Source organism: Delphinapterus leucas, chromosome 1, assembly GCF_059928025.1.
Source record: "Delphinapterus leucas isolate spDelLeu-1000000601 "Yukka" chromosome 1, BTC_Dleu_Yukka2, whole genome shotgun sequence".
Lineage (NCBI taxonomy): Eukaryota > Metazoa > Chordata > Mammalia > Artiodactyla > Monodontidae > Delphinapterus > Delphinapterus leucas.
Genome location: NC_143129.1, coordinates 51,890,118 through 51,915,991, shown reverse-complemented (window position 1 = coordinate 51,915,991; position 25,874 = coordinate 51,890,118). Strand labels below are relative to the sequence as shown.

General features: G+C 35.1%; 1 protein-coding gene across 13 annotated transcripts in view; it reads right to left on the bottom strand.

The window, feature by feature from the left end:
* Window positions 1-25,874, bottom strand: part of EDEM3 (ER degradation enhancing alpha-mannosidase like protein 3) — a 90,150-nt gene that overhangs the window by 48,887 nt on the left and 15,389 nt on the right. For 8 of the 13 annotated variants that reach the window (XM_089909948.1, XM_089909950.1, XM_089909944.1 and 5 more), the window contains exons 3-9: window positions 23,393-23,493; window positions 22,825-22,864; window positions 19,105-19,217; window positions 17,768-17,921; window positions 12,946-13,080; window positions 12,091-12,261; window positions 10,124-10,229 (exon numbers count right to left, since the gene is read on the bottom strand). In XM_089909948.1, coding sequence (XP_089766074.1) covers window positions 10,124-10,229; window positions 12,091-12,261; window positions 12,946-13,080; window positions 17,768-17,921; window positions 19,105-19,217; window positions 22,825-22,864; window positions 23,393-23,493 — 820 coding nt within the window. Of the gene's footprint in view, window positions 1-10,123; window positions 10,230-12,090; window positions 12,262-12,945; window positions 13,081-17,767; window positions 17,922-19,104; window positions 19,218-22,824; window positions 22,865-23,392; window positions 23,519-25,874 lie in introns of those variants that run through there. The other 5 variants (XM_089909965.1, XM_089909975.1, XM_089909986.1 and 2 more) reach the window with 3 other exon arrangements.

Genomic DNA, 25,874 nt, shown 5'->3' with positions numbered 1-25,874 from the left:
AGCCCCCGAATCAGTGGCTCCTTTAACCCCGTCCTGTCTGAGTGAAGAACAGACGTCCTCCGGCGGCCTACACTCAGAGGTGGGGCCAAATTCAAAGCTGAGCCCCGGGAGCTGTGAGAACAAAGAAGAGAAACGGAAATCTCTCCCACCAGCCTCAGAAGCAGCGGATTAAAGCTCCACAATCAACTTGATGTACCCTGCATCTGCGGAATACCTGAATAGACGACGAATCATCCCAAATTAAGGAAGTGGACTTAAAGAGCAAGATTTATGATTTTTTCCCCTTTTCCTCTTTTTGTCAGTGTGTATGTGTATGCTTCTGTGTGCGATTTTGTCTGTATAGCTTTGCTTCCACCATTTGTCATAGGGTTCTATCCGACCTTTTTGTTGTTGTTGTTTGTGGTGGTTTTCTTTTTTTCTTTAAAAAAATTTATTTCTTAATAACTATTTTTTATTTTAATAAATTTATTTGATCTTACTTTATTTTGTTTTCTTTCTTTCTTTCCTTCCTGCCCTCTTCCTTCCTCCCTCCCTCCCTCCTTTTCTTTCTTTCCTTCTTTCTTTTTCTTTCTTCCTTCCTTCCTTTCTCTTTCTCTCTCTCTCTCTCTCTCCCTCCCTCCCTCTCTCTCTCTCTTTCTCTCTTTCTTCTTTTTCTCCCTTTTATTCTGAGCTGTGTGGATGCAAGGCTCTTGGTGCTGCAGTCAGGAGTCAGTGCTGTGCCTCTGAGGTGGGAGAGCCAACTTCAGGACACTGGTCCACAAGAGACCTCCCAGCTCCACATAATATCAAACGGCGAAAATCTCCCAGAGATCTCATTCTCAACACCAGCACCAGCTTCACTCAACGACCAGCAAGCTACAGTGCTGGACACCCTATGCCAAACAACTAGCAAGACAGGAACACAACCGCACCCATTAGCAGAGAGGCTGCCTAAAATCATAACAAGGCCACAGACACCCCCAAAACACACCACCAGACGTGGACCTGCCCACCAGAAAGACAAGATCCAGCCTCATCCACCAGAACACAGGCACTAGTCCCCTCCACCAGGAAGCCTACACAACCCACTGAACCAACTTTAGCCACTGGGGACAGACACCAAAAACAACGGGAACTACGAACATGCAGCCTGCAAAAAGGAGACCCCAAACACAGTAAGTTAAGCAAAATGAGAAGACAGAAAAACACACAGCAGATGAAGGAGCAAGATAAAAACCCACCAGATCTAACAAATAAAGAGGAAATAGGCAGTCTACCTGAAAAAGAATTCAGAATAATGATAGTAAAGATGATCCAAAATCTTGGAAGTAGAATAGACAAAATGCAAGAAACATTTAACAAGGACCTAGAAGAACTAAAGATGAAACAAGCAACGATGAACAACACAATAAATGAAATTAAAAATACTCTAGATGGGATCAATAGCAGAATAACTGAGGCAGAAGAACGGATAAGTGACCTGGAAGATAAAATAGTGGAAATAACTACTGCTGAGCAGAACAAAGAAAAACGAATGAAAAGAATGGAGGACAGTCTCAGAGACCTCTGGGACAACATTAAATGCACCAACATTCGAATTATAGGGGTTCCAGAAGAAGAAGAGAAAAAGAAAGGGACTGAGAAAATATTTGAAGAGATTATAGTTGAAAACTTCCCTAATATGGGAAAGGAAATAGTTAATCAAGTCCAGGAAGCACACAGAGTCCCATACAGGATAAATCCAAGGAGAAATACACCAAGACACATATGAATCAAGCTGTCAAAAATTAAGTACAAAGAAAACATATTAAAAGCAGTAAGGGAAAAACAACAAATAACACACAAGGGAATCCCCATAAGGTTAACAGCTGATCTTTCAGCAGAAACTCTGTAAGCCAGAAGGGACTGGCAGGACATATTTAAAGTGATGAAGGAGAAAAACCTGCAGCCAAGATTACTCTACCCAGCTATGTTCTCATTCAGATTTGATGGAGAAATTAAAACCTTTACAGACAAGCAAAAGCTGAGAGTTCAGCACCAAACCAGCATTACAACAAATGCTAAAGGAACTTCTCTAGGCAAGAAACACAAGAGAAGGAAAAGACCTACAATAACGAACCCAAAACAATTAAGAAAATGGGAATAGGAACATACATATCGATAACTGCCTCAAATGTAAGTGGACTAAATGCTCCCACCTAAAGACACAGATTGGCTGAATGGATACAAAAACAAGACCCATATATATGCTGTCTATAAGAGACCCACTTCAGACCTAGAGACACATACAGACTGAAAGTAAGGAGATGGAGAAAGATATTCCATGCAAATGGAAACCGAAAGAAAGCTGGAGTCGCAATTCTCATAGCAGACAAAATAGACTTTAAAATAAAGACTATTACAAGAGACAAAGAAAGACACTACATAATGATCAAGGGATCGATCCAAGAAGAAGATACAACAATTGTAAATATTTATGCACCCAACATAGGAGCACCTCAATACATAAGGCAAATACTAACAGCCATAAAAGGGGAAATCGACAGTAACACATTCATAGTAGGGGACTTTAACACCCCACTTTCACCAATGGACAGATCATCCAAAATGAAAATAAAAAAGGAAACACAAGCTTTAAATGATACATTAAACAAGATGAACTTAATTGATATTTACAGGACACTCCATCCAAAAACAACAGAATACACATTTTTCTCAAGTGCTCGTGGAACATCCTCCAGGATAGATCATATCTTGGGTCACAAATCAAGCCTTGGTAAATTTAAGAAAATTGAAATTGTATCAAGTATCTTTTCTGACCACAACGCCATGAGACTAGATATCAATTACAGGAAAAGATCTGTAAAATACAAACACATGGAGGCTAAACAATACACTACTTAATAACAAAGTGATCACTGAAGAAATCAAAGAGGAAATAAAAAAATACCTAGAAACAAATGACAATGGAGACACAACGACCCAAAACCTATGGGATGCAGCAAAAGCAGTTCTAAGAGGGAACTTTATAGCAATACAATCCCACCTTAAGAAACAGGAAACATCTCGAATAAACAACCTAACCTTGCACCTAAAGCAATTAGAGAAAGAAGAACAAAAAACCCCTATAGTTAGCAGAAGGAAAGAAATCATAAAAATCAGATCAGAAATAAATGAAAAAGAAATGAAGGAAACAATAGCAAAGATCAATAAAACTAAAAGCTGGTTGTTTGAGAAGATACACAAAACAGATAAACCATTAGCCAGACTCATCAAGAAAAAAAGAAAGAAGACTCAAATCAATAGAATTAGAAATGAAAAAGGAGAAGTAACAACTGACACTGCAGAAGTACAAAAGATCATGAGAGATTACTACAAGCAACTCTATGCCAATAAAATGGACAACCTGGAAGAAATGGACAAATTCTTAGAAATGCACAACCTGCCAAGACTGAATCAGGAAGAAATAGAAAATATGAACAGACCAATCACAAGCACTGAAAGTGAAACTGTGATTAAAAATCTTCCAACAAGCAAAAGCCCAGGACCAGATGGCTTCACAGGCAAATTCTATCAAACATTTAGAGAAGAGCTAACACCTATCCTTCTCAAACTCTTCCAAAATATAGCAGAGGGAGGAACACTCCCAAATTCATTCTACGAGGCCACCATCACCTTGATACCAAAACCAGCCAAGGATGTCACAAAGAAAGAAAACTACAGGCCAATATCACTGATGAACATAGATGCAAAAATCCTCAACAAAATACTAGCAAACATAATCCAACAGCACATTAAAAGGATCATACACCATGATCAAGTGGGGTTTATTCCAGGAATACAAGGATTCTTCAATATATGCAAATCAATGTGATACACCATATTAACAAATTGAAGGAGAAAAACCATATGATCATCTCAGTAGATGCAGAGAAAGCTTTTGACAAAATTCAACACCCATTTATGATAAAAACCCTGCAGAAAGTAGGCACAGAGGGAACTTTCCTCAACATAATAAAGGCCATATATGACAAACCCCCAGCCAAAATCATCCTCAATGGTGAAAAACTGAAAGCATTTCCACTAAGATCAGGAACAAGACAAGGTTGCCCACTCTCACCACTCTTATTCAATACAGTTTTGGAAGTTTTAGCCACAGCAATCAGAGAAGAAAAGGAAATAAAAGGAATCCAAATCAGAAAAGAAAAAGTAAAGCTGTCACTGTTTGCAGATGACATGATACTATACACAGAGAATCCTAAAGATGCTACCAGAAAACTACCAGAGCTAATCAATCAATTTGGTAAGGTTGCAGGATACAAAATTAATGCACAGAAATCTCTTGCATTCCTATACACTAATGATGAAAAATCTGAAAGTGAAATCAAGAAAATACTCCCACTTAGCACTGCAACAAAAAGAATAAAATATCTAGGAATAAAACTACCTAAGGAGACAAAAGGCCTGTATGCAGAAAATTATAAGACACTGATGAAAGAAATTGAAGATGATACAAATAGATGGAGAGATATACCATGTTCTTGGATTGGAAGAATTAACATTGTGAAAATGACTCTACTACCCAAAGCAATCGACGGATTCAATGCAATCCCTATCAAACTAACACTGGCATTTTTCACAGAACTAGAACAAAAAATTTCACAATTTGTATGGAAACACAAAAGACCCCGAATGGCCAAAGCAATCTTGAGAACGAAAAACGGAGCTGGAGGAATCAGGCTCCCTGACTTCAGACTATACTACAAAGCTACAGTAATCAAGACAGTATGGTACTGGCACAAAAACAGAAAGATAGATCAATGGAACAGGATAGAAAGCCCAGAGATAAACCCACACACATATGGTCACCTTATCTTTGATAAAGGAGGCAGGAACGTACAGTGGAGAAAGGACAGCCTCCTGAATAAGTGGTGCTGGGAAAACTGGACAGGTACATATAAAAGTATGAGATTAGATCACTCCCTAACACCATACACAAAAATAAGCTCAAAATGGATTAAAGACCTAAATGTAAGGCCAGAAACTATCAAACTCTTACAGGAAAACATAGGCAGAACACTCTATGACATAAATCACAGCAAGATCCTTTTTGACCCACCTCCTAGAGAAATGGAAATAAAAACAAAAATAAACAAATGGGACCTAATGAAACTTCAAAGCTTTTGCACAGCAAAGGAAACCATAAATGGGACCAAAAGACAACTCTCAGAATGGGAGAAAATATTTGCAAATGAAGCAACTGACAAAGGATTAATCTCCAAAATTTATAAGCAGCTCATGCAGCTCAATAACAAAAAAACAAACAACCCAATCCAAAAATGGGCAGAAGACCTAAATAGACATTTCTCCAAAGAAGATATACAGACTGCCAACAAGCACATGAAAGACTGCTCAACATCATTAATCATTAGAGAAATGCAAATCAAAACTACAATGAGATATCATCTCGCACCAGTCAGAATGGCCATCATCAAAAAATCTAGAAACAATAAATGCTGGAGAGGGTGTGGAGAAAAGGGAACACTCTTGCACTGTTGGTGGGAATGTGAATTGGTACAGCCACTATGGAGAACAGTATGGAGGTTTGTTAAAAAACTACAAATAGAACTACCATATGACCCAGCAATCCCACTACTGGGCATATACCCTGAGAAAACCAGAATTCAGAAAGAGTCATGTACGAAAATGTTCATTGCAGCTGTATTTACAATAGCCCGGAGATGGAAACAACCTACATGTCCATCATTGGATGAATGGATAAAGAAGATGTGGCACATATATACAATGGAATATTACTCAGCCATAAAAAGAAATGAAATCGAGCTATTTGTAATGAGGTGGATGGACTTAGACTCTGTCATACAGAGTGAAATAAGTCAGAAAAAGAAAGACAAATACCGTATACTAAGACACATATATGGAATTTAAGGGAAAAAAAATGTCATTAAGAACGTAGGGGTAAGACAGGAATAAAGACACAGACCTACTAGAGAATGGACTTGAAGATATGGGGAGGGAGAAGGATAAGCTGTGACACAGCGAGAGAGTGGCATGGACATATATATACTACCAAACGTAAAATAGATAGCTAGTGGGAAGCAGCCACATAGCACAGGGAGATCAGCTCGGTGCTTTGTGACCACCTAGAGGGGTGGGATAGGGAGGGTGGAAGGGAGGAAGATCCAAGAGGGAAGAGATATGGGAACATATGTATAACTGATTTACTTTGTTATAAAGCAGAAAGTAACACACCATTGTAAAGCAATTATACGCCAATAAAGAGGTAAAAATTAATAAATAAATAAAAATAAATTAAAAGAATAAAATTAGTCTAATAAACACACTAAAGAGATAGGGAAGATATCAGCAACACAAAAGGAGAAGAAAATAAATCATTAATTGAGAAGAAATTATGGAATAAAAATGTAACAAAATTCCATAATAGATGCGATACATGGCATCTAGGATACAGCTGAGGAACAAATTAGCAAACTATAAGACTGCATGTAATAAAAGGAATTGCAAAAAGAGATAAATAAAAATGAAAGAGATAAAATAACTTTTAAAAAAAGATCAACTTTCAGCAATTAAAAACACAGATTTTAAATTGAAAGGGCCCACAGAATACCAGAAGGGGAGATAAAGAAAATTCTACACATAAAATTATTGTGACATTTTCAGAAATTTCTCTTTGTCGTTGATATTCTTAATTTTCCAGAGAAAAAGATCACAAATAAGGGCATAAAAATCAGAATAACAGATTTTTTGACAGGATGTAAGAAAACAATAGAGTTATATTTTCAAAGACTTGGAAGGAAAGAACTTGAACAGAAAATTATTTACAGCCTAACAGTCTCTCAAATAAGAAAGCATAATAAAATTATTGTTAGACATGTAAGGCCTCAGAAGCTATTAAAAGCTACTGAAAACAGTTTGGGATAAATACTTATATAAGAAGAGAGGCAAATCTAAGAGATGCTGCAAGAAATATACAAAGTACAGGCGACAAAATACCTTGTTAAAGTTTATTATCTTTAAAGAAAGAGGGAGGGGGCAGCACTAAGACCAAAAGAAAAAAAAGAAAACATTCATAATCAAAAAGAGCTAAATATCTATATGATATCAACATAACAGAGGATGAGGGTTGGAACAGAGGGAAACAAAAGGATGGGAGAGCATGCTAAAGTTCATGTCTCACTAGAAGGTAAATACAGCTTTCAATTAAAAACAAAAGGATTAAAAGGAAACAGAAAAGGTGAGACACACTGAAATAATAAGGTAGTATAAATAAACCCAAATATATTAAAAATACCAATAAACATGAATGGACTAAATTTACCAATTAAAAGACAAAGACTGACAAATGGATTTTTGTCAGTAAATCTGTAAAATCTATAAATTTTACAGAAGTTACACTTATGGCATGAGCACCTGCAAAAATTGAAAGTAAAAGGACAGAAAAAGACTTATCAGGCAAATATTAAGCAAAATAAAGCCAATGTAGCTGCACTACCAACACATTAAATAGACTTTAACACAGTATTATTAGAGATGGTCACTGCATAATGATGAAAGGTTCAACTAAGAAGAGACAGCAATTTTAAATGAATGCACCCAATATATAAAGCAAAAATACAACTACAAGGAGATACTAATAGGTCCACAATCATTGTCAGAAATTTTATCTACCTTCTTTAATTCTTGATATGTCAAGCAAACAGAAAATCAGCAAGGACCTGCACAACATTATTAACTGAACAAACTGACATATACAGAATTTTATAACCAACAATTAGAAAAAATATATATTTTTTCTTAAGCACAAGTGAAAGCTGACCATGTTCTAGGGCAAAAAGATAACCTTAATAAATTTCAAAGGTATAGGTATCACATAGATCGTAAGTATCATATAATATCAATAATATTTTTTAAAAGCACAAGTAACCCAACAGAAAATGGACAATATATAAGAACATCCACATTAAAAAAAAAAAAGGAAACATATATAGCCAATAAATACGAAGAAGTGTTCAACATCATTGGTGATCAAAGAAATACAAATCTAACCACTATGGGAAATCATTTGTACACCCATTTGATTGGCAAAATCTTTGAGTATGACAATGCAAAGTGTTGGGAGAGGATGCTGATCCACAGGATCTCTTTTATGTTGCAGGTGAAAGTGTAAAGTGGTGAAACAACTTTAGAAAACAATTTGACATGTCTCCTGAAGTTGAACTTTAACTTATCCTATGACCTAAAAATTCTACTCCTAGATATACAGACAAAAGAAACGTTTACACACGTATAACAGAAGAAACAAAAATATTCACGGCGGCACTAGGGTTCACAAGAGTAAAATTGTAGAAACAATCTAAATGCTCATAAATAATGGTTTATTCACACAATAAAATATTATGCAGCAGTCAAAAAAGAAAGAACTACATGCAACAATGTGCAAGAATTTTAGCAATATAATTTTAAGTGAAAAGTCTCAAAATGTCTCATATGACATGATGCCCTTTTATAAGTTAAAATCAAAACAAAAAATATATTTTTAAGGAATACATATAGATGCAATAAAACTGTACTAAAAGGAAAGCAAGGGAATGATCAATACAATATCAGAATGATGGTTATTTCAGTTGGAGACAGAGGTATGAGATTACAGAGGTATGGAGAGTCAAGGACCATATGCAGAAGTAGTATGTTATCAAGTTAGTTGCTTTTATAATGGATGGTCCATCTGTGGGTGGTTACTACATTATTAAAAATGACTAAATAAAATAGGCCATGCATGGGCCAATGAGGAGAGTGAAATAAGAATTAAGAAAAGAAATTATAAAATTCTGAAGCCAGGATTCAGATCAGTTTCAGGAAGGGACCATTTAGATAACACTTTGAAAAATTTAGACAATATTGCCTCTATTAGTGAATAGAGGCAATAATTTTAATATGTTCAAATTAATACTTATATCATTTTCATTCATTTAAATATATGCAGTTATTTTTTATTTTATATATAACATAAGCCTTTAGGAAAACAGAGAAATGTGTAAATTAGACAATCAAATCTCATTAGGAATAGTCTAGTATATTTCCATTTGTCTATGCCTGTTTTATAGGGGTGTCTTATAAAGATAAAATATTTTTTATATGATCTTACATCCTGTTTGTTCATAAAACATTGTTATATGCTTTGTCCCCTGATCCGATTCAATTTAAAAACTTACTGTTTCAACACTGATGTGAAATAATTCTCAAACACTGATGTTATTCTTTACTGATGATCACTTAGACTGTTTCCAAGTTTTCCACTACTACAAATAATTTTATGTGATTAACATCTTTGGGAACAAATGATTTTCTACCTTTTATATTGTTTCCTCAGGCTAGATTCCCAAAAGTGAAATTATTAATCAAAGGAACTAACATCGTGAGCACTTACTTCATAGTAAGTGTAACATATGCCAGGCACTGTTATAAGTTCTTTACATTAACTCATTTAATCATAATTCTAACTGATTCACTTTGATGTATAGCAGAAACTAACACAACATTGTAAATCAGCTATACTCCAATAAAGATTATATAAAAAAACAAAACAAAAATCATAATAACTCTATGATATTGTCCTCATTTTACAGATACAGAGGCACACAGAGGTTAAATAACTTGCCCCAGATCACATGGCTTCAATTCCAACAATATGAATCCAGGGTCTATGATCTTAGCTACCACGCTATATACTATTTCTGGAGGTAGGAAGAAAAAACGTAAGTGTTGGTGATAATATTATTAAATACAGATTTCCACTTAATTACACCTTGATATGAGATGGCTGAGGTATTCTGATCCTCTCATCTTCAAAGAAATTAGTTCTATTGTTTCATCTATAATGCTATAAGGCATAAAATAGTACACTTAGCCATCTAGATTAAGTGTGCTATTATTATTTGGCACCAAGGAAGAAAATTTGGCTACACTGGTTAAAATTCTAGCAATCTTGTTGAGAAACTATGCTTTATACTGTCATAAAGACTATTTTAACAAATAAAAATCCTTTATTTCCCAACCATTTTGAGGATGTCAAGGCTTAATTTGAAAAGCCCAACTTACATACCTTTTCGTACCCAATCTCCAGTATGAATATTTATAGTCACGCCCACTAAATTACTACTTCGCTGTCTTTTCTCCCAGAGAAAATCAAGAGCTTTTCTTGCATATTCCTATAACAAAAAAAGAAAAGCATACTTGAAGAATTGCATATCTTTGGCAAACAGGAAACGAAACAAAAATCAAAGGCCCATAGTATATTTCAAGGATTAAGAAAAATTCCAAAGATACTTATAACATACATTAAATTTCCTTGCAAGTCAAAACTACTGGCTTTTTCAGCCAATTGAGTTTAGTTAAAAAGAATGACTCTAAAAATGCTATTTAGTGCCAATGATCTCACTTTGAGACCATCCTTGTTCATCTACTCTTGTAGTACAGGTCTGCATTCACACACATGTATTATTAAAGTAAAAAGAACTGGCATAATTAAATTAACTTATTAAAATAATTTCTATCTTTTATTTTTTTTTATTTTTTTTTTTGCGGTGCGCAGGCCCAGCGGCCATGGCTCACAGGCCCAGCCGCTCCGCGGCATGCGGGGTCCTCCCAGACCGGGGCACGAACCCACATCCCCTGTATCGGCAGGCAGACTCAATTTCTATCTTTCAAATGCAAAGTAAAAATCTCCTTAGATACTCTAATTTACAAAACTGGAAGAGAATTTCAAAGTTGGTATGCCATCTTTGAAACAGAATAGACATTTCAAATCCTACATTTTAAACAGCCAGCAACTTCATTAGTGAAGAGTAAGTAAATCAACTAGTATTCATTTGACAATACCAAAATTATAACCTTATAATAATATTTTTCTCTTCTTTTTTCATTTATTTTTGTTGCTCAGACACTAAATTAAAATTATTTCTGGTCAAATTCTTGGCTTTGGATGAAAAGATGTTACAAAACAAAAGCAAAGAACATGTACAAAAGAGTTTCTAAGTTAAAATTAATTTCAGAGCATGAATCTACTCAGCATTGCCGAAGTACTTCTATAAAAGAAATCATTAAACCAATTTGTCACTCTGCAGATTGAAGAATAGGATGTAAAATAGTCTTAATTCTTGACTATTTATGCTGAATTTTTTAAACAAAGCAGATTGCAACTTTACTTAATGGTATAATTTCAGAGCTGGAAAGTTTCATAAAGATTACATTTCCCTATTCCTATCTTATAGCTAAGGAAAGAGGCCCAGTGAAATCAAAGAATTAACAAAAGTTTAAAACTGAATTATAGGACAACTAATACGAGAATTCAGATCTCTTTAAATAGCAATATATTAGACCAAAAAGTCAACAACCTTTTTTCTGACAGGTGCCAGACAGTAAATACTTCAGGCATTATGGGCCATTCAGTCACTGTCACAATTACTTAACTCTGCCACTGTAGCATAAAATACAGCCATAGACAAAAATAAATAAATGAGCATGGCTGTGTTCCAAAAAAACTTTATTTACAAAAACAGGCAGTGGTGGATTTCACCTCAGACTGTAGTTTACCAGCCCTGTATTAGCTTGAGTCTCTGTCAACTGCATTAGGTTGCTTCTCTCATAATAAATCACTGTATATTCAAGAAGTTAAAGAAAAATCACAGTTTTAAAATATAAAATAACCCAGTGAAAAAAGGTTGGGCTTTGAATTCAGAAAGGCATGGATTCTAATTCTGGTTCCACTCATTCACCCTTTAGTCAAATATCTTTGAACCTCACTTTGCTCACATGTAAATGCATCAGTATCTCAGAGTTTGTAGGTCAAATTAAATTAGAAAGTATGCAAAAGTGACATTTTTGTAAATGAAGGGAAAATATCAGTCAGCAAGTTAGAGAACAAAAATTAAACCAAACAAGATAAACTTGTCCTTAAGATACTTTGAACATACAACCACACAAAGACCATTTAACTTATTTTATTTACACTCAGATCCAAGGTCTCTAATGCTAGTATATAGTCCCTATTTCTGATTGTTCTATGTGTACCATTTGCTGAACTTTAAAAAATTCTTCTAGGCCTTCCCTGGTGGCGCGGTGGTTGAGAGTCCGCCTGCCGATGCAGGGGACACGGGTTCGTGCCCCGGTCCGGGAAGATCCCACATGCCGCAGAGCAGCTGGGCCCGTGAGCCATGGCTGCTGAGCCTGCGCGTCCTGAGCCTGTGCTCCGCAACGGGAGAGGCCACAACAGTGAGAGGCCCATGTACCGCAAAAAAAAAAAAAGAAAAAAAAGAAAAAAAAGAAATTCTTCTAAGTTATATGTTTTAAAAATTGGCTGTTACTATTGCACTCCAATGACATGGTTAAACAATTAGCTAAAATAAAAACTGCAAGACATACCTAGTCCACAGCAAACTATTTGGGGGATATTAAGTCTTTGGATGATGAATAATATTTCCCCTTGGAGTAAACAAACTTACAGATGAGACTTAAGTGCAAAAAACTAATTCAATGAGACTTAAGTGCAAAAATTTCACTATGTTTTAGAAGATAAGTAAGTTTTCAGAAATGAAATAGACCATCTAGAAGTCTAACAATAAAACACAGATAGTATTTCATGTAAGACATTTGTGATATCAAATTTCATATAGGTAATATGGCTAAAACATTTTGTAAGAATAAATCTAAAAATTTACTTTATAGTTCGTGAACAAAAGCAAAGTTGTACTTAATATAACTTCTATGTTTTTCAAAATTAAAAACTATGTGCTGGAATTTAGACAAAAAGTTCACTAAAATAACAGAAATCATCCAGTTCATTATCTTAATACTTGATCAATGAAGAAAAGCTATAAAGTTAGTTATGCCCAATACCCAGGAAATCAAAGACTATGAAAAGCAAACCTCAAATATCGTTGCTCCTGTGAATCGACTTAAAGCAGCAAACTCAAGGATCAAGGTACCTGCACAAGCTGTACAGGTATCTGTTTCAGTTCCTGTCCGAGCTTCTGGTTTTCTGATACCAAACTTTAAATTAATCTAAATAAAATCAGAAGATTATCGTTAGCAATTATCAAGAGATAATGACTTCTGGATAAGAAACCATTTTTCAATCAAGACTTTTAATCAAGTCATGAAAATAACTGATAAAATAACTAAACACTGAAATTTTATCTGATGATCACTGTGACCCAATTAACATCTAGGGAAGTACATTCTAAGCACATAATATTCATGGGATAAATAAGTTTTCACTTAGCTCCTTCCTCAATGATATCAAAATTCAATATCATTATAATAATTACACAGAGGAAATACCTTCTATTACAATCCTGTTCTCTGGACAGTTTGAACTAGTTAGTACCAGAATAGGAAACCATACCAGTCCTAAAAGAAATTAGGTTTAATTGAGAATTTGTGAAAAAGCAGTACTATATTAAATAGTCTTTCACAGAGAAAAACCTAATTAAGTTATAGTATATATTTAAAAGGAGATTAAAATTTTATTTACAGGTTTAAATAATTTTGAAATATAGAGTATATTACCTTGCTGATAGACTAACAAATAACACAAAGAAAAATTTTTCAGCCGGCCAAATAATACCACAATATAAACCTGGATTAACCAAAACCAACCTGACCAGAAACTAGCTCTAAGGTTTTATGTGAGTTTTAAAAATGACTATTGAAAATTACAGTAGCATTTCTATCCAGCAAACACTTCTGAGTTAAACCCATTAATGCAAATGCTATCAATTATGTATTCATATCCGAGAGGTTGATTGTACAAATTTTCATGAGCAAAAGAAGTATTTCCTAAGCGTGTTTAAGAAAGGATGGGAAGGCAGTTATATTCTACCTGTAGTCCTCTTCTAAAAAAGTAATCTTTAATATTTTCTTGAGAAGAATCAACATTGTGAAAATGACTCTACTGCCCAAAGCAATCTACAGATTCAATGCAATCCCTATCAAACTACCACTGGCATTTTTCACAGAACTAGAACAAAATATTTCACAATTTGTATGGAAACACTAAAGACCCTCAATAGCCAAAGCAATCTTGAGAAAGCAAAACGGAGCTGGAGGAATCAGGCTCCCTGACTTCAGAGTATACTATAAAGCTACAGTAATCAAGACAGTATGGTACTGGCACAAAAACAGAAAGATAGACCAATGGAACAGGATAGAAAGCCCAGAGATAAACCCACACACATATGGTCACCTTATCTTTGATAAAGGAGGCAGGAGTGTACAGTGGAGAAAGGACAGCCTCTTTAATAAGTGGTGCTGGGAAAACTGGACAGGTACATGTAAAAGTACGAGATTAGATCACTCCCTAACACCATACACAAAAATAAGCTCAAAATGGATTAAAGACCTAAATGTAAGGCCAGACACTATCAAACTCTTACAGGAAAACATAGGCAGAACACTCTGACATAAATCACAGCAAGATCCTTTTTGACCCACCTCCTAGAGAAATGGAAATAAAAACAAAAATAAACAAATGGGACCTAATGAAACTTCAAAGCTTTTGCAGAGCAACGGAAACCATAAACAAGACCAAAAGACAACCCTCAGAATGGGAGAAAATATTTGCAAATGAAGCAACTGACAAAGGATTAATTTCCAAAATTTACAAGCAGCTCATGCAGCTTCAATAACAAAAAAACAAACAACCCAATCCAAAAATGGGCAGAAGACCTAAACAGACATTTCTCCAAAGAAGATATACAGACTGCCAACAAACACATGAAAGACTGCTCAACATCATTAATCATTAGGGAAATGCAAATCAAAACTACAATGAGATATCATCTCGCACCAGTCAGAATGGCCATCATCAAAAAATCTAGAAACAATAAATGCTGGAGAGGGTGTGGAGAAAAGGGAACACTCCTGCACTGCTGGTGGGAATGTGAATTGGTACAGCCACTATGGAGAACAGTATGGAGGTTTGTTAAAAAACTACAAATAGAACTACCATATGACCCAGCAATCCCACTACTGGGCATATACCCTGAGAAAACCGTAATTCAAAAAGAGTCATGTACGAAAATGTTCATTGCAGCTCTATTTACAATAGCCCGGAGATGGAAACAACCTAAGTGTCCATCATCGGATGAATGGATAAAGAAGATGTGGCACATATATACAATGGAATATTACTCAGCCATAAAAAGAAACGAAATTGAGCTATTTGTAGTGAGGTGGATAGACCTAGAGTCTGTCATACAGAGTGAAGTGAGTCAGAAAGAGAAAGACAAATACCATATGCTAACACATATATATGGAATTTAAGAAAAAAAAATGTCATGAAGAACCTAGGGGTAAGACACGAATAAAGACACAGACCTACTGGAGAACGGACTTGAGGATACGGGGAGGGGGAAGGGTGAGCTGTGACAAAGTGAGAGAGAGGCGTGGACATATACACACTACCAAATGTAAGGTAGATAGCTAGTGGGAAGCAGCTGCATAGCACAGGGATATCAGCTCGGTGCTTTGTGACCACCTGGAGGGGTGGGATAGGGAAGGTGGGAGGCAGGAAGATGCAAGAGGGAAGAGATATGGGACCATATGTATATGTATAACTGATTCACTTTGTTATAAAGCAGAAACTAACACACTATTGTAAAGCAATTATACCCCAATAAAGGTGTTAAAAAAAATAAAAATAAAAAAAGATAAATTGAGTTTCATAAAAAAAAATTTTTCTTGATACTTCAGAGGATAAGAAAATAATACAATTTTCTTTGTTTTACTATAGTGCTCTTAGTAGCTTCTGTTTCAATTTCTTGCCTGCTTCTCATGTTTTGGCAAAAGTGAAGACATGCCAGATTCTTCAAAATTCAGTGCCTCCATTTATAACAAAAACTAAATATATTTACTAAAAGTAAATTTAATTAAATAAACATCAGATGGTTTAAAATAACTTTGCTTTCAATTTTAATATGCTAAGAAAACAAAACAATTAACAAGTTTAAACCACACTAATAAGCAAAGAAATTTCAAATTTTAAACCACACAAGCAAAGAAATTTCAAATTAGAACATGTTTCCATTTTTTTCCTCCTTAAATTGGCAAAAGAATGATAATATACAGTGTGGGCAGCAGTAGGACACATGCACTTTTACACAACACAGGAAGTATAAAAGTAGAACCTTTCTGGAGAGCAACTGATCAGTAAGTACACAAAGCCTTAAAAAGCTCTCCCTGTTTTATGACTTATTATTTCCTCTTCTAGTAATTTATCCTAAGGGAGAAATAAGTTAAAAAGATGTATATAAGGATATTCAAAGAAGAGCTGTTTAAAAATATCACAAACTAGAAATTTAAATAAGAAATTTAATACTAGTCTGTTTCTTAAAAAAAATAAAAAATGGTGTTGGTCACGATCCACTAAATCAATGGGTAAACGAATGAGCTGTGACCTCCCCATTTGAAAAGCACGCTATATCATGCTGGATCTCCAGTCAGAGATTTCTTGATGGAGGAAATGAGTCTTATTTATATTGGTAGAGAAGTTACTACAGCAAGCCAAAAGGCATGGAAATGAAAACAAAAACAAAAACAAAAAATCCCTAGGTGCTTTGGGGAACACAAATAGATTATTTTGGCTGAAATGGGACATTCATTTCATTGGAGTATGGGGTATGAAAGAACTTCAGAAAGAAAGTCTACTGCCAAACCATAAAGAAACCTGAAAGCTAAAGGACATTCAGTGCAACAGGCAGAGTCAGTAAAATTCTGAGAGTAGTGTAATTTGATAAAAGTTATGTTTTAGTAAGATTAATTTTTTAAGTCTCTGAAGCAAAAACCAGAGAGAAAAGAGTAAAATAGGTATTTATAATAGCTTAGGAATAAAATTATATTAGTTTCAACAAGCACAGCAGCAGTAGGAAGAGAAAAAAATTAATAGAGCTTGGTAACGGCTGAGGTGTCTGGCCTGGATAAGAGGGTAAGAGTAATAGTGTTAATAAAGAATGAAATATACCAGGAGAGCGTTCTTTCCATCTCAATGGCTTCTTTCCCTCTGCCTTAAATATACAATTTTCTTGGGGAGAAAACAACAAAACTCCCTCAACTGACTCTGCTGCCAACTCTCTTTAACTACCAACATAGAGGAAATCTCAAAATGAATGGTCCTATCCTTTCACCTACTTTGAATCCCTCTTCCCCCTTTATTCTGCCACATTATATCCTTCAAGGCTCTGTTTGCACCTAATTCTCCTAATGTTTGCTGGAACATCTCCTTTTGAAACTCTCTTTTTAGGAATTTATAATACCTTACACTACTTTGTGGTTCTCCTCCTCAGTCTCCAAACAATCTCCTTTTCACTGCTCTACTTCCTCCTCATTCCTCTCTGTTCTATATTCTCTTTATACCCTCTCCTCTGGAGAGTTAACACCTACTCTTACGCTTCCACCGTATCTCCTGCACAAATAATTCTGTGCCCAAATTCCAGTCTGGCATCTGTTTCTTCCTTCCGCAGCATAATCTATTGTGTTATGCAATGACACATAAAAGGCTTTAACTAATCTAAATTCTCACACCATTCAAATGCAAACTAACTGAAATGTCAATATAAATTTCTTATATAGCTTGAAGAATTTTTTTTCCAGCCTCAAGCAGGTGAGGAACAATGGCTGGATCACAAAAATTGATTTTTTTACAATAGTGAAGAAGTATACAAAGACTGCCATATTTTTCAGAATTACTTACTCTTGGATAAGGAAGGCCACTGGTAGTATTGAAAGCTGGTAAAAGTTTGTAACCCAATTGCTTTGCCATTTGGAGAAGTTCATCATTGTACCACTGCATGTACTCGCCTTTTTCTTTCAGCATGATGGCCAATGAGTGTCCACCCAAAAGACCCCTAAAATCACAGAGGTGAAACATTAGCCACATTGTACAGATACTTAAACATCATCACCTAAAAAGATGTGGGTATCTTATTATCAACAATTTAGAGTACATAAGCAAAGATCACAGAAGAACTTAACTTTTTCCCTAACTCTGGATACTCATTTTGTGGCAAACCATATTACATAGCCAGTATTAAAAAAAAAAAAAAAAATCAGATGTTTTATTTGTTGTAAAGTGTTTGGCATTCTTAAATACCTTAAATTTTCTTAAAATAAAAAACATCCTGGGCTTCCCTGGTGGCGCAGTGGTTGAGAGTCCGCCTGCTGATGCAGGGGATGCGGGTTTGTGCCCCGGTCCAGGGGGATCCCACATGCCGCGGAGCGGCTGGGCCCGTGAGCCATGGCCGCTGAGCCTGCGCGTCCGGAGCCTGCGCTCCGCAACAGGAGAGGCCACAGCAGTGAGAGGCCCGTGTACCGCAAAAAAAAAAAAAAAAAAATCCTAGAAATCATTTATCTTAACAAATTTAACAGATTTGATTTTAAGAAATTTTAAATTTAATTATAGTATCATGAAATCTCTGACTCTTAGCATAACATTAAAAAAAAACAACTCCCCACTCTGTATTAAATGTAATAGACTAATACACTCTGTGAAAAACTACAAAGCTATTTCTTAAATTTAACTGAAGAATAGATTCACTTTGTCTGAAAAAGGAAATGAGTTACAATAACACAAAAGTAACCATTAAATATAAAACTACATATTGAAACGTGAATTAATAAATCCTGTAATTCCTGTGTTCCAAGAATATTTCAAACTGTTTAGTTCAAAGGTAATCCTATAAATTCAGTTTCATTTGGCTTGAAGAGGTGCTGCTTAAGCTTAGTAAACTAGATAATCTGGCGAAAAACCTGCGACGTAGCTAATACTCAAATATTCGACCTATAGTCAGTCATTTTTTAACAACAAACAAAGATTGCCTTTGATTTGAGTCTACAACTATTCCCAAAGCCTGTTGCTCTCTGTGCCTCATATAATGCAGGGTCATCCCACAGCCTCTGTGTTTATATAATACCCCAACTTTTATCTTTTAAACATAAGAAATTTCTTGCTTTATTACCATCAAGAAATAAAGAGTGTACCCTTGGCTTTTCTGTTATTAAAGTTAGAGCTTTAGTGTCTCACATACTTACCCAAGAACTCTGATGTTTGTTTCAAAGACTGATACAACTACATCATTATCTAAATTAACATCTCTTAAAACTTTTCTCACCGCATCTTCAAATTCTTTAGTTTTATTTAATACCTAGGAGAAGAAAATTATTGAAAACAAAGTCCTTTTTGACCAAGACATAGAGAAATACCCTCAAAATGAGCTGCTAATAGCAATACCTTAAGACTCTAAAAAGTAACACATACAAAAAACTTTTCTCTTAAACCTATTACAAAAATGTGATACTATCGAAAACTGAAAAAAATTAAATGCTTATTTATATTGCAAGGAACCTTTATTTAGACACACTTCTTTTTTCAGACACACTGAAATATCACTAGGACTTTAAAACAGTCATCATCCGAACTGTTAGCTGGTGTGTATGACCCGTGACTTAGAGCTACAAGAGGTGAGGTCTACTGGGATTTGGCTTCCAAGTCAAAACAAAACAAAACAAAAACCGCCCTATTCACCAAACATCATTTAAAAAGTTGCTTAGTCTCAGAAGAAAGCACATCCTTCAGCTGATCCTAAATCATACACCACTTGCCGTCTTCACCCATGGATGCCGCAGCCCCTAACTAAGGAGGCAGTGCAATGTTGGGGTCAAGACCAAGCCCTGATGTGAATTGTGGTTCTTACTTCTATCTCTGAGCCTATTCCTTCATCTACAAAAAGAGGGAACACCTACTCTCATAGGTTTGTTTTCCTAAATGAGGTAATGTATGTAAAGTACTTTTAGTAGAGCACCTGACTTAGTTAAGTGCTTGATATCATTACTATTATTACCATTATTACCATGAGGGTCTACAATCCTAAGTTAAGAACTCATTATCTTTAATTTGTTCAATATCTTTCTTTCTGTAGACTTCATGGCCATGTTGAATTTAGTGGTAAATTTAAAGTTTTAGTGCTTGACTTCATTACAATCAATAGAAACTAGATGGCTAGAATTATGAACAAGAGTTTAAATTGAAAGATCAAACTATGACAAGAGAAGTTCTACTTAACATATTATGGTATGACCAAAATAAAAACAATAAGGTTGCATCCTGTCCCAAGTGATATGTCCTCTAAGATTTTCAAATAAACAAACCACAAATCAAAAAATGATCACAGGGGCTTCCCTGGTGGCACAGTGGTTGAGAATATGCCTGCCGATGCAGGGGACACAGGTTCGAGCCCTGGTCTGGGAGGATCCCACATGTCGCGGAGCAACTAGGCCCGTGAGCCACAACTACTGAGCCTGCGCGTCTGGAGCCTGTGCTCCGCAACAAGAGAGGCCGCGATAGTGAGAGGCCCGCGCACCGCGATGAAGAGTGGCCCCCGCTTGCCACAACTAGAGAAAGCTCTTGCACAGAAACGAAGACCCAACACAGCAAAAATTAATTAATTAATTAATAAACTCCTACCCCCAACATCTAAAAAAAAGATCACAAAGTAAATTAGAAATATTAATAGTTGTATTGATAAAATGTACAAGATAACTTTCCTTCTAAACGTAGGAAACAACTTCCAAACTACTTTAATTTCTTCTACTACTTCTGTTTAAATAGATATCTATTGATAGATATCTTAGATATCTAATCTAGGTCCTTCTGAAGTGAAAACAGGGGCCCAGAGAAGCTAAATAATTTGGCCAAGGTCACATATCAATATTAGGTGATCACTTCTTGGTACTCCCGGCTACGAGGAGTTAGAACTCAAGTTACACCAAACATTACTGAAAGTGTGGTCCACGGACCAGCAGCAACAGCACCACCAAGTGGCAACTTACTAGAAACACATGTCCTTGGGCCCCATCTTCAGTCTACTGGATCACAATCTGCATTTTATTTTAGCAGTAAGATCCCCAGATGACTTGTGGTACACTGAAGTTTAAAAAGCACTGCATTATTACACAGTGGTTCTCAAAGTTTAGCATACGTTAGAATCATCTGGAAGCTTGTTAAAAAAACAGACTGCTGGGCCGTACTCCCAGACTTTCTGATTCAATAATGTCCGGGATGAGGCCCTACAATTTGCATTTCTAACTAGCTGCCAAGTGATGCTGTTGCTGGTGGTGCTGGAATCATATTTTGAGAACCAATGTCGAAGTGGTATAACTTCAAAGCAGAATAGAACCTTTATAATAATGGCTGCTCAATTAGAGACCAATAGGTTTCTAAATATAGGAAAGTTAGGCAGCCTAGAACCACATTTTCTCCTTCATTTCTGATAAAAATTTTAAAAATACAGAGAATATCTGAGGTCCATGTTCATAAAAATCAATAAGAGCTTACAGAGAGATGATGGAGAACCTACTGTATATAAGGATAAAGCCAAGATGACAGAATGAGAAACAAACTTAAGTCCACCTATGGTCTTTCCTAATACACAGCTACTGCTCCTCACTCACCCTACCATATCAAGATCGAGCTGATGTGCATCATCCAGCTATACTTATAAATAAATAACACCACTTAGTTTCTCCCAGGGTGGTAATTTGTGCCTCCTGGGATACTTGTTTATCTTTTTCTCTTCTATTACAGCAGAACACTATACCAAAAATAAGACCACTAAACCAAAAATAAGGTACACAATATTCTCTCTCATTCTCATAGCCATTATAACATGGTTCACATTCCTTTAATCTCTGAAAAATGAAGTCACAACTTTCAAAACCCTGATACAGCTAAAAAGGTCTAAACAACCACGGTCTTCTCAACAAAAAAGGTCTTCTCAACCATGGCTGAATTTTATAAGCAAGAAGAAGCTTTAGAGGAATAAATAATAATGCCCAGTCCCACTCCAGGAAAATTAAATCAGAGTAACTTGGGAGAGAAGTATATTTTTTAAAACTTCACAGGTAATATTTCCAAGGTGCTGATATAGTTGACAGTCTCTGGTTAAAAAAGAAAAAGAAAAAAGAATCACCCAGTGAAAGAAGAATGTAGAATCAATACTGGGAAGAAAACCCTGGTTCTGAAAAATTTCTGCCACCACAAAGGTTTTTTGTCTTTTTAAAAAAATATTGATCAATACTTCAGACATTAACTCAAAGTTGAGAACTATGCCTTAAGGAAAATCCTGAAACAAGCCTAATTTTTATACCATAAATGATCTGAGAGTGAAGAACTAGAAAGATACTACCTTTAGAAATCATGACATCTGGAATTCAATCATTCCCCTCTGCCATCACAAACTGTCCCCAACTAGAATTAATTTAAATGATTTTGTATCCCATGAGGTTTAAAAGGAGTGCCAAGTAGTGATCACTTGGTGCTAAAAATCACTTCTGATAAAAAATTTAATTTTTAATGAACATAACACATAAAAATTCTAATTAAACAATTTTAGTATGATTGTGGCACGCCTTTCTGGAACAAGAATATCAAGGGCATTTTCTAGAATTACTTTCTTCCAATATCATCAACCTCCTTGTCCAAAGGGAAACAACTTTCCTGATTAAGGGGCCATCACATAAACTGACAATACCTATAAATTATTTGAGTATCTCCATGATTCTACATAATTTCACTTGACATTCACATGACGTTATCAATTCAAGAGTGTGAAAGATTTATTTAGAAGCAAAGATCAAATCATCTTAAATTCTGAAGGCTTCTATTTCAGACTTACTGTGTAACGATTATATTCGTAATACTTGTGTGCACATATTAAGAAATATATAAAATAATTCAAGAAGAATCAAACCTACCACAAGAGTGTCCAAAGAATCAATCAGTGTCAGGGAAAATCTAAGAAACAAGTATAGTAAGATATACATTAGAATTCTGAATATCTTATCCATGAATGTATAAGCAGACATATCTACATCCTACTGACTGGAAGTTTCCATTAACTAGTACTTCCATGCATCTACAGTACCGTGTAACTTGTAAAACACTGAAAGAACCTGAAAAGCCTTAACATCACATTTATGTTCAGCGTAACTACATATCTTTCAAAATGAACAGAAATATTCATTAGCTCTTTTAAAAGCAAATAAAAATACTAAAGCATCAACATCTTATAACACATCAATGACTTTATATACATTCTAAAAGTTACATCCATCTTAACTACTCAACTTTTCACTGATCTAAGAGGTAAACTGATTAATATTTTACAAAAGATAACAGAAAGGAATAAAGGAACTTAATGTAATACTTAAAGCAGTCTTTGAAATTTAACCAATCCCCAGATACACAACTGTACACTGCCTCTGAGATGTCTTAAGACTTGGGAACTCTCAGATGCCATGCCATCCCTTTGTTAATACTCACTTTCCCAAGGCATCATCAACATCACCCCGACTTGGCTCTTGGCCTCTAACTCGACCTCTGCAGGTCAAAGGCATGAGTTCATCAGCTGGGTACGCATGTTCCTGCAAGGAAAATCTCAGTGAGTCACTAAGGAAAACAAGAGAAAGCACCCATCATTTAGATAACACAACTTTTCACAGGTTTTTTTTTTTTAAGTAAAATAAAAGTTAATCAAAAATTCTACTATCCTTACAGTGTATGGAACCTTAAAAGAAAAAAAAAACTTTTTAGCTATAAATACAATACCTGCTTGGAAAAAAAATACAGGAAAATATTTCTTTGAAAATCTGACAATCCGTTTCCCCTCCACCCAATCTCACTCCCCAGAGATAATTACTGTTACAATTGGCATTTATCCTTCCAGATTTATCCACACACACTGAAATACATGCACATATATCATTTAAAAATTTCATTTACAAATAGGTACTCATGCCATATGCATACACTGTCCTAAAATTTGTTTACTTAAATCACTATGGGGTTTGCCATGCTGGAATTTTACAGATGTATTTTATTCTTTTTAATAACTGCAAAGTGATAATTTAATATTAGTTAGTATTATTGAGTACTTATGTTCTAAGCACTGTTCTATATACTTTATCACACAACCCTCTGAAACAGATTCAATTATTTCCATTTTATAGATGAGAAAACTGAGGCCCAGAAAAGTTAAGTAAGCCTATGTTATGCAACTAGTAAATGATGGATCCAGAATTAGAACCTGGCAACCTGACCCCAGAGCCTATACACTTACTTCATAGTACTTCCTCCTCATATTCTATTCCAAGGAATGAATATGCTAAAATTTATTTATTTATTCCTCTATTGATGAATGTGCAGGTTGAATTCAATTTTTCACTGTATAAAAAATGCTTCAATAAACAGCTATATGCCCATGTCTTTTGTACATATGCTTGTATTCCTACGGATTAAATCCCTAAAGCCAGACCCAATGGGTCAAAGGTATGGATATTTAATTTTTGATAGCTACTATCAAACTGAAGACACCTATTTACACTCCTACAATACTCTAACATAGGAGATGATCAATAGTTTACATTTTGCCAATAGCGTGGATAAAAAATGGTATCTCAAGTTTCATTATTAATGAGGATAAATATCTTTTTCTATTAGCCATTGCTATTTCTTTTTTTGAAATGTCTGTTTATACCCTTTGTTCATTTTCTATTGGTTGTCTTATTAGCCAAGAGACTCCTTACACACTGTTATACACAGTAAGCATTTTTCTCCTGTCTTTCATTTGGCTTTTAACTTTGTTTATGGTATTTTTTACTTTAAGCTTTATATATGTAGTTATATCTATTAGTCTCTTTCTTCATAGTTTCTAAATTTCAGGTATGGTTAAGAAGGCTATCTTGAGTCTCTGAAAACAGTACTCTTATAATTTTATTTTTATTATGTCTAGATATTTTACTCCACCTGGAATCTAATCTTGTTTATGATGTGAAATAGGGATGTAACTGTATTTGTTCCCCCAAATAGCCAATTTCTTACATACCACCTTTTAAAATATTCATCCTTTCCCTAATTGCTTGAAATACAGCTTATTAGTCCAAAAGTGTCTACACAAACACACAGTTGTGTAGCCTCTACTTTGTTCCACAAACCTACTTCCTGCTTCAAAACCATTATCTTAATCATTCTATCTTTGCAACATGCCTTGCTACTTGGTTAAGCAGTTCACTCCCCTCAATTATTTTCTTCTAAATTTTCTTAATGACTTTTTCAAGTTTACTCTTCTGGATAACTTTAAAATTTCCTTAAAATTCCATTGAGAGTTTAATTGGAAGAGATTAAATTGGGGAGAATTGATATCTTTACCAATGAAATCTTCCAATCTAGGAATACTACATCAATGTATTAATTCAGATCTTCTTTTATGAATTCAGTTTCCTCATATAGGTCTCACATATTTCTTAATAGGTGCTTTTTTATTGAAATAGGTTGATGTACAAAATTATGTCAGTTTCAGGTGTACAACAGAGTGATTCAACTAATAGGCACTTTATAGTCTGGCATACTATTGAATAGATTTTTTTAATGAATGATCATGACACAGTATTTCTAGTCTAGGTGATAATGAAGCACATGCAAGAATCCTCCCTCCTGTCTACTACACACAGTGAAATGTTGTATAAATTTTTAAAATTCTTTTTAATACATAGCTGAGCTTGAGAATGAGGAAAGAAATGTTCAAGTACTAAAACTGAATAGCTGAGTGTAGAAGGTGAAGTTGCACTGACCACAACATGGGCATTAGGAATAAAAAGACAGGCCTTAGTGGGAAATATGTTAATGCCCAAAGGGTATGAGATTTGATGCTGTTGGCCCTGCATGCATGGCCATAAGCCAGTGAAGTAGGTTCTTTAAGTTGGGTAGTTGCTTCAATGAAACTGGACTAGAATATCTCCACCTACTG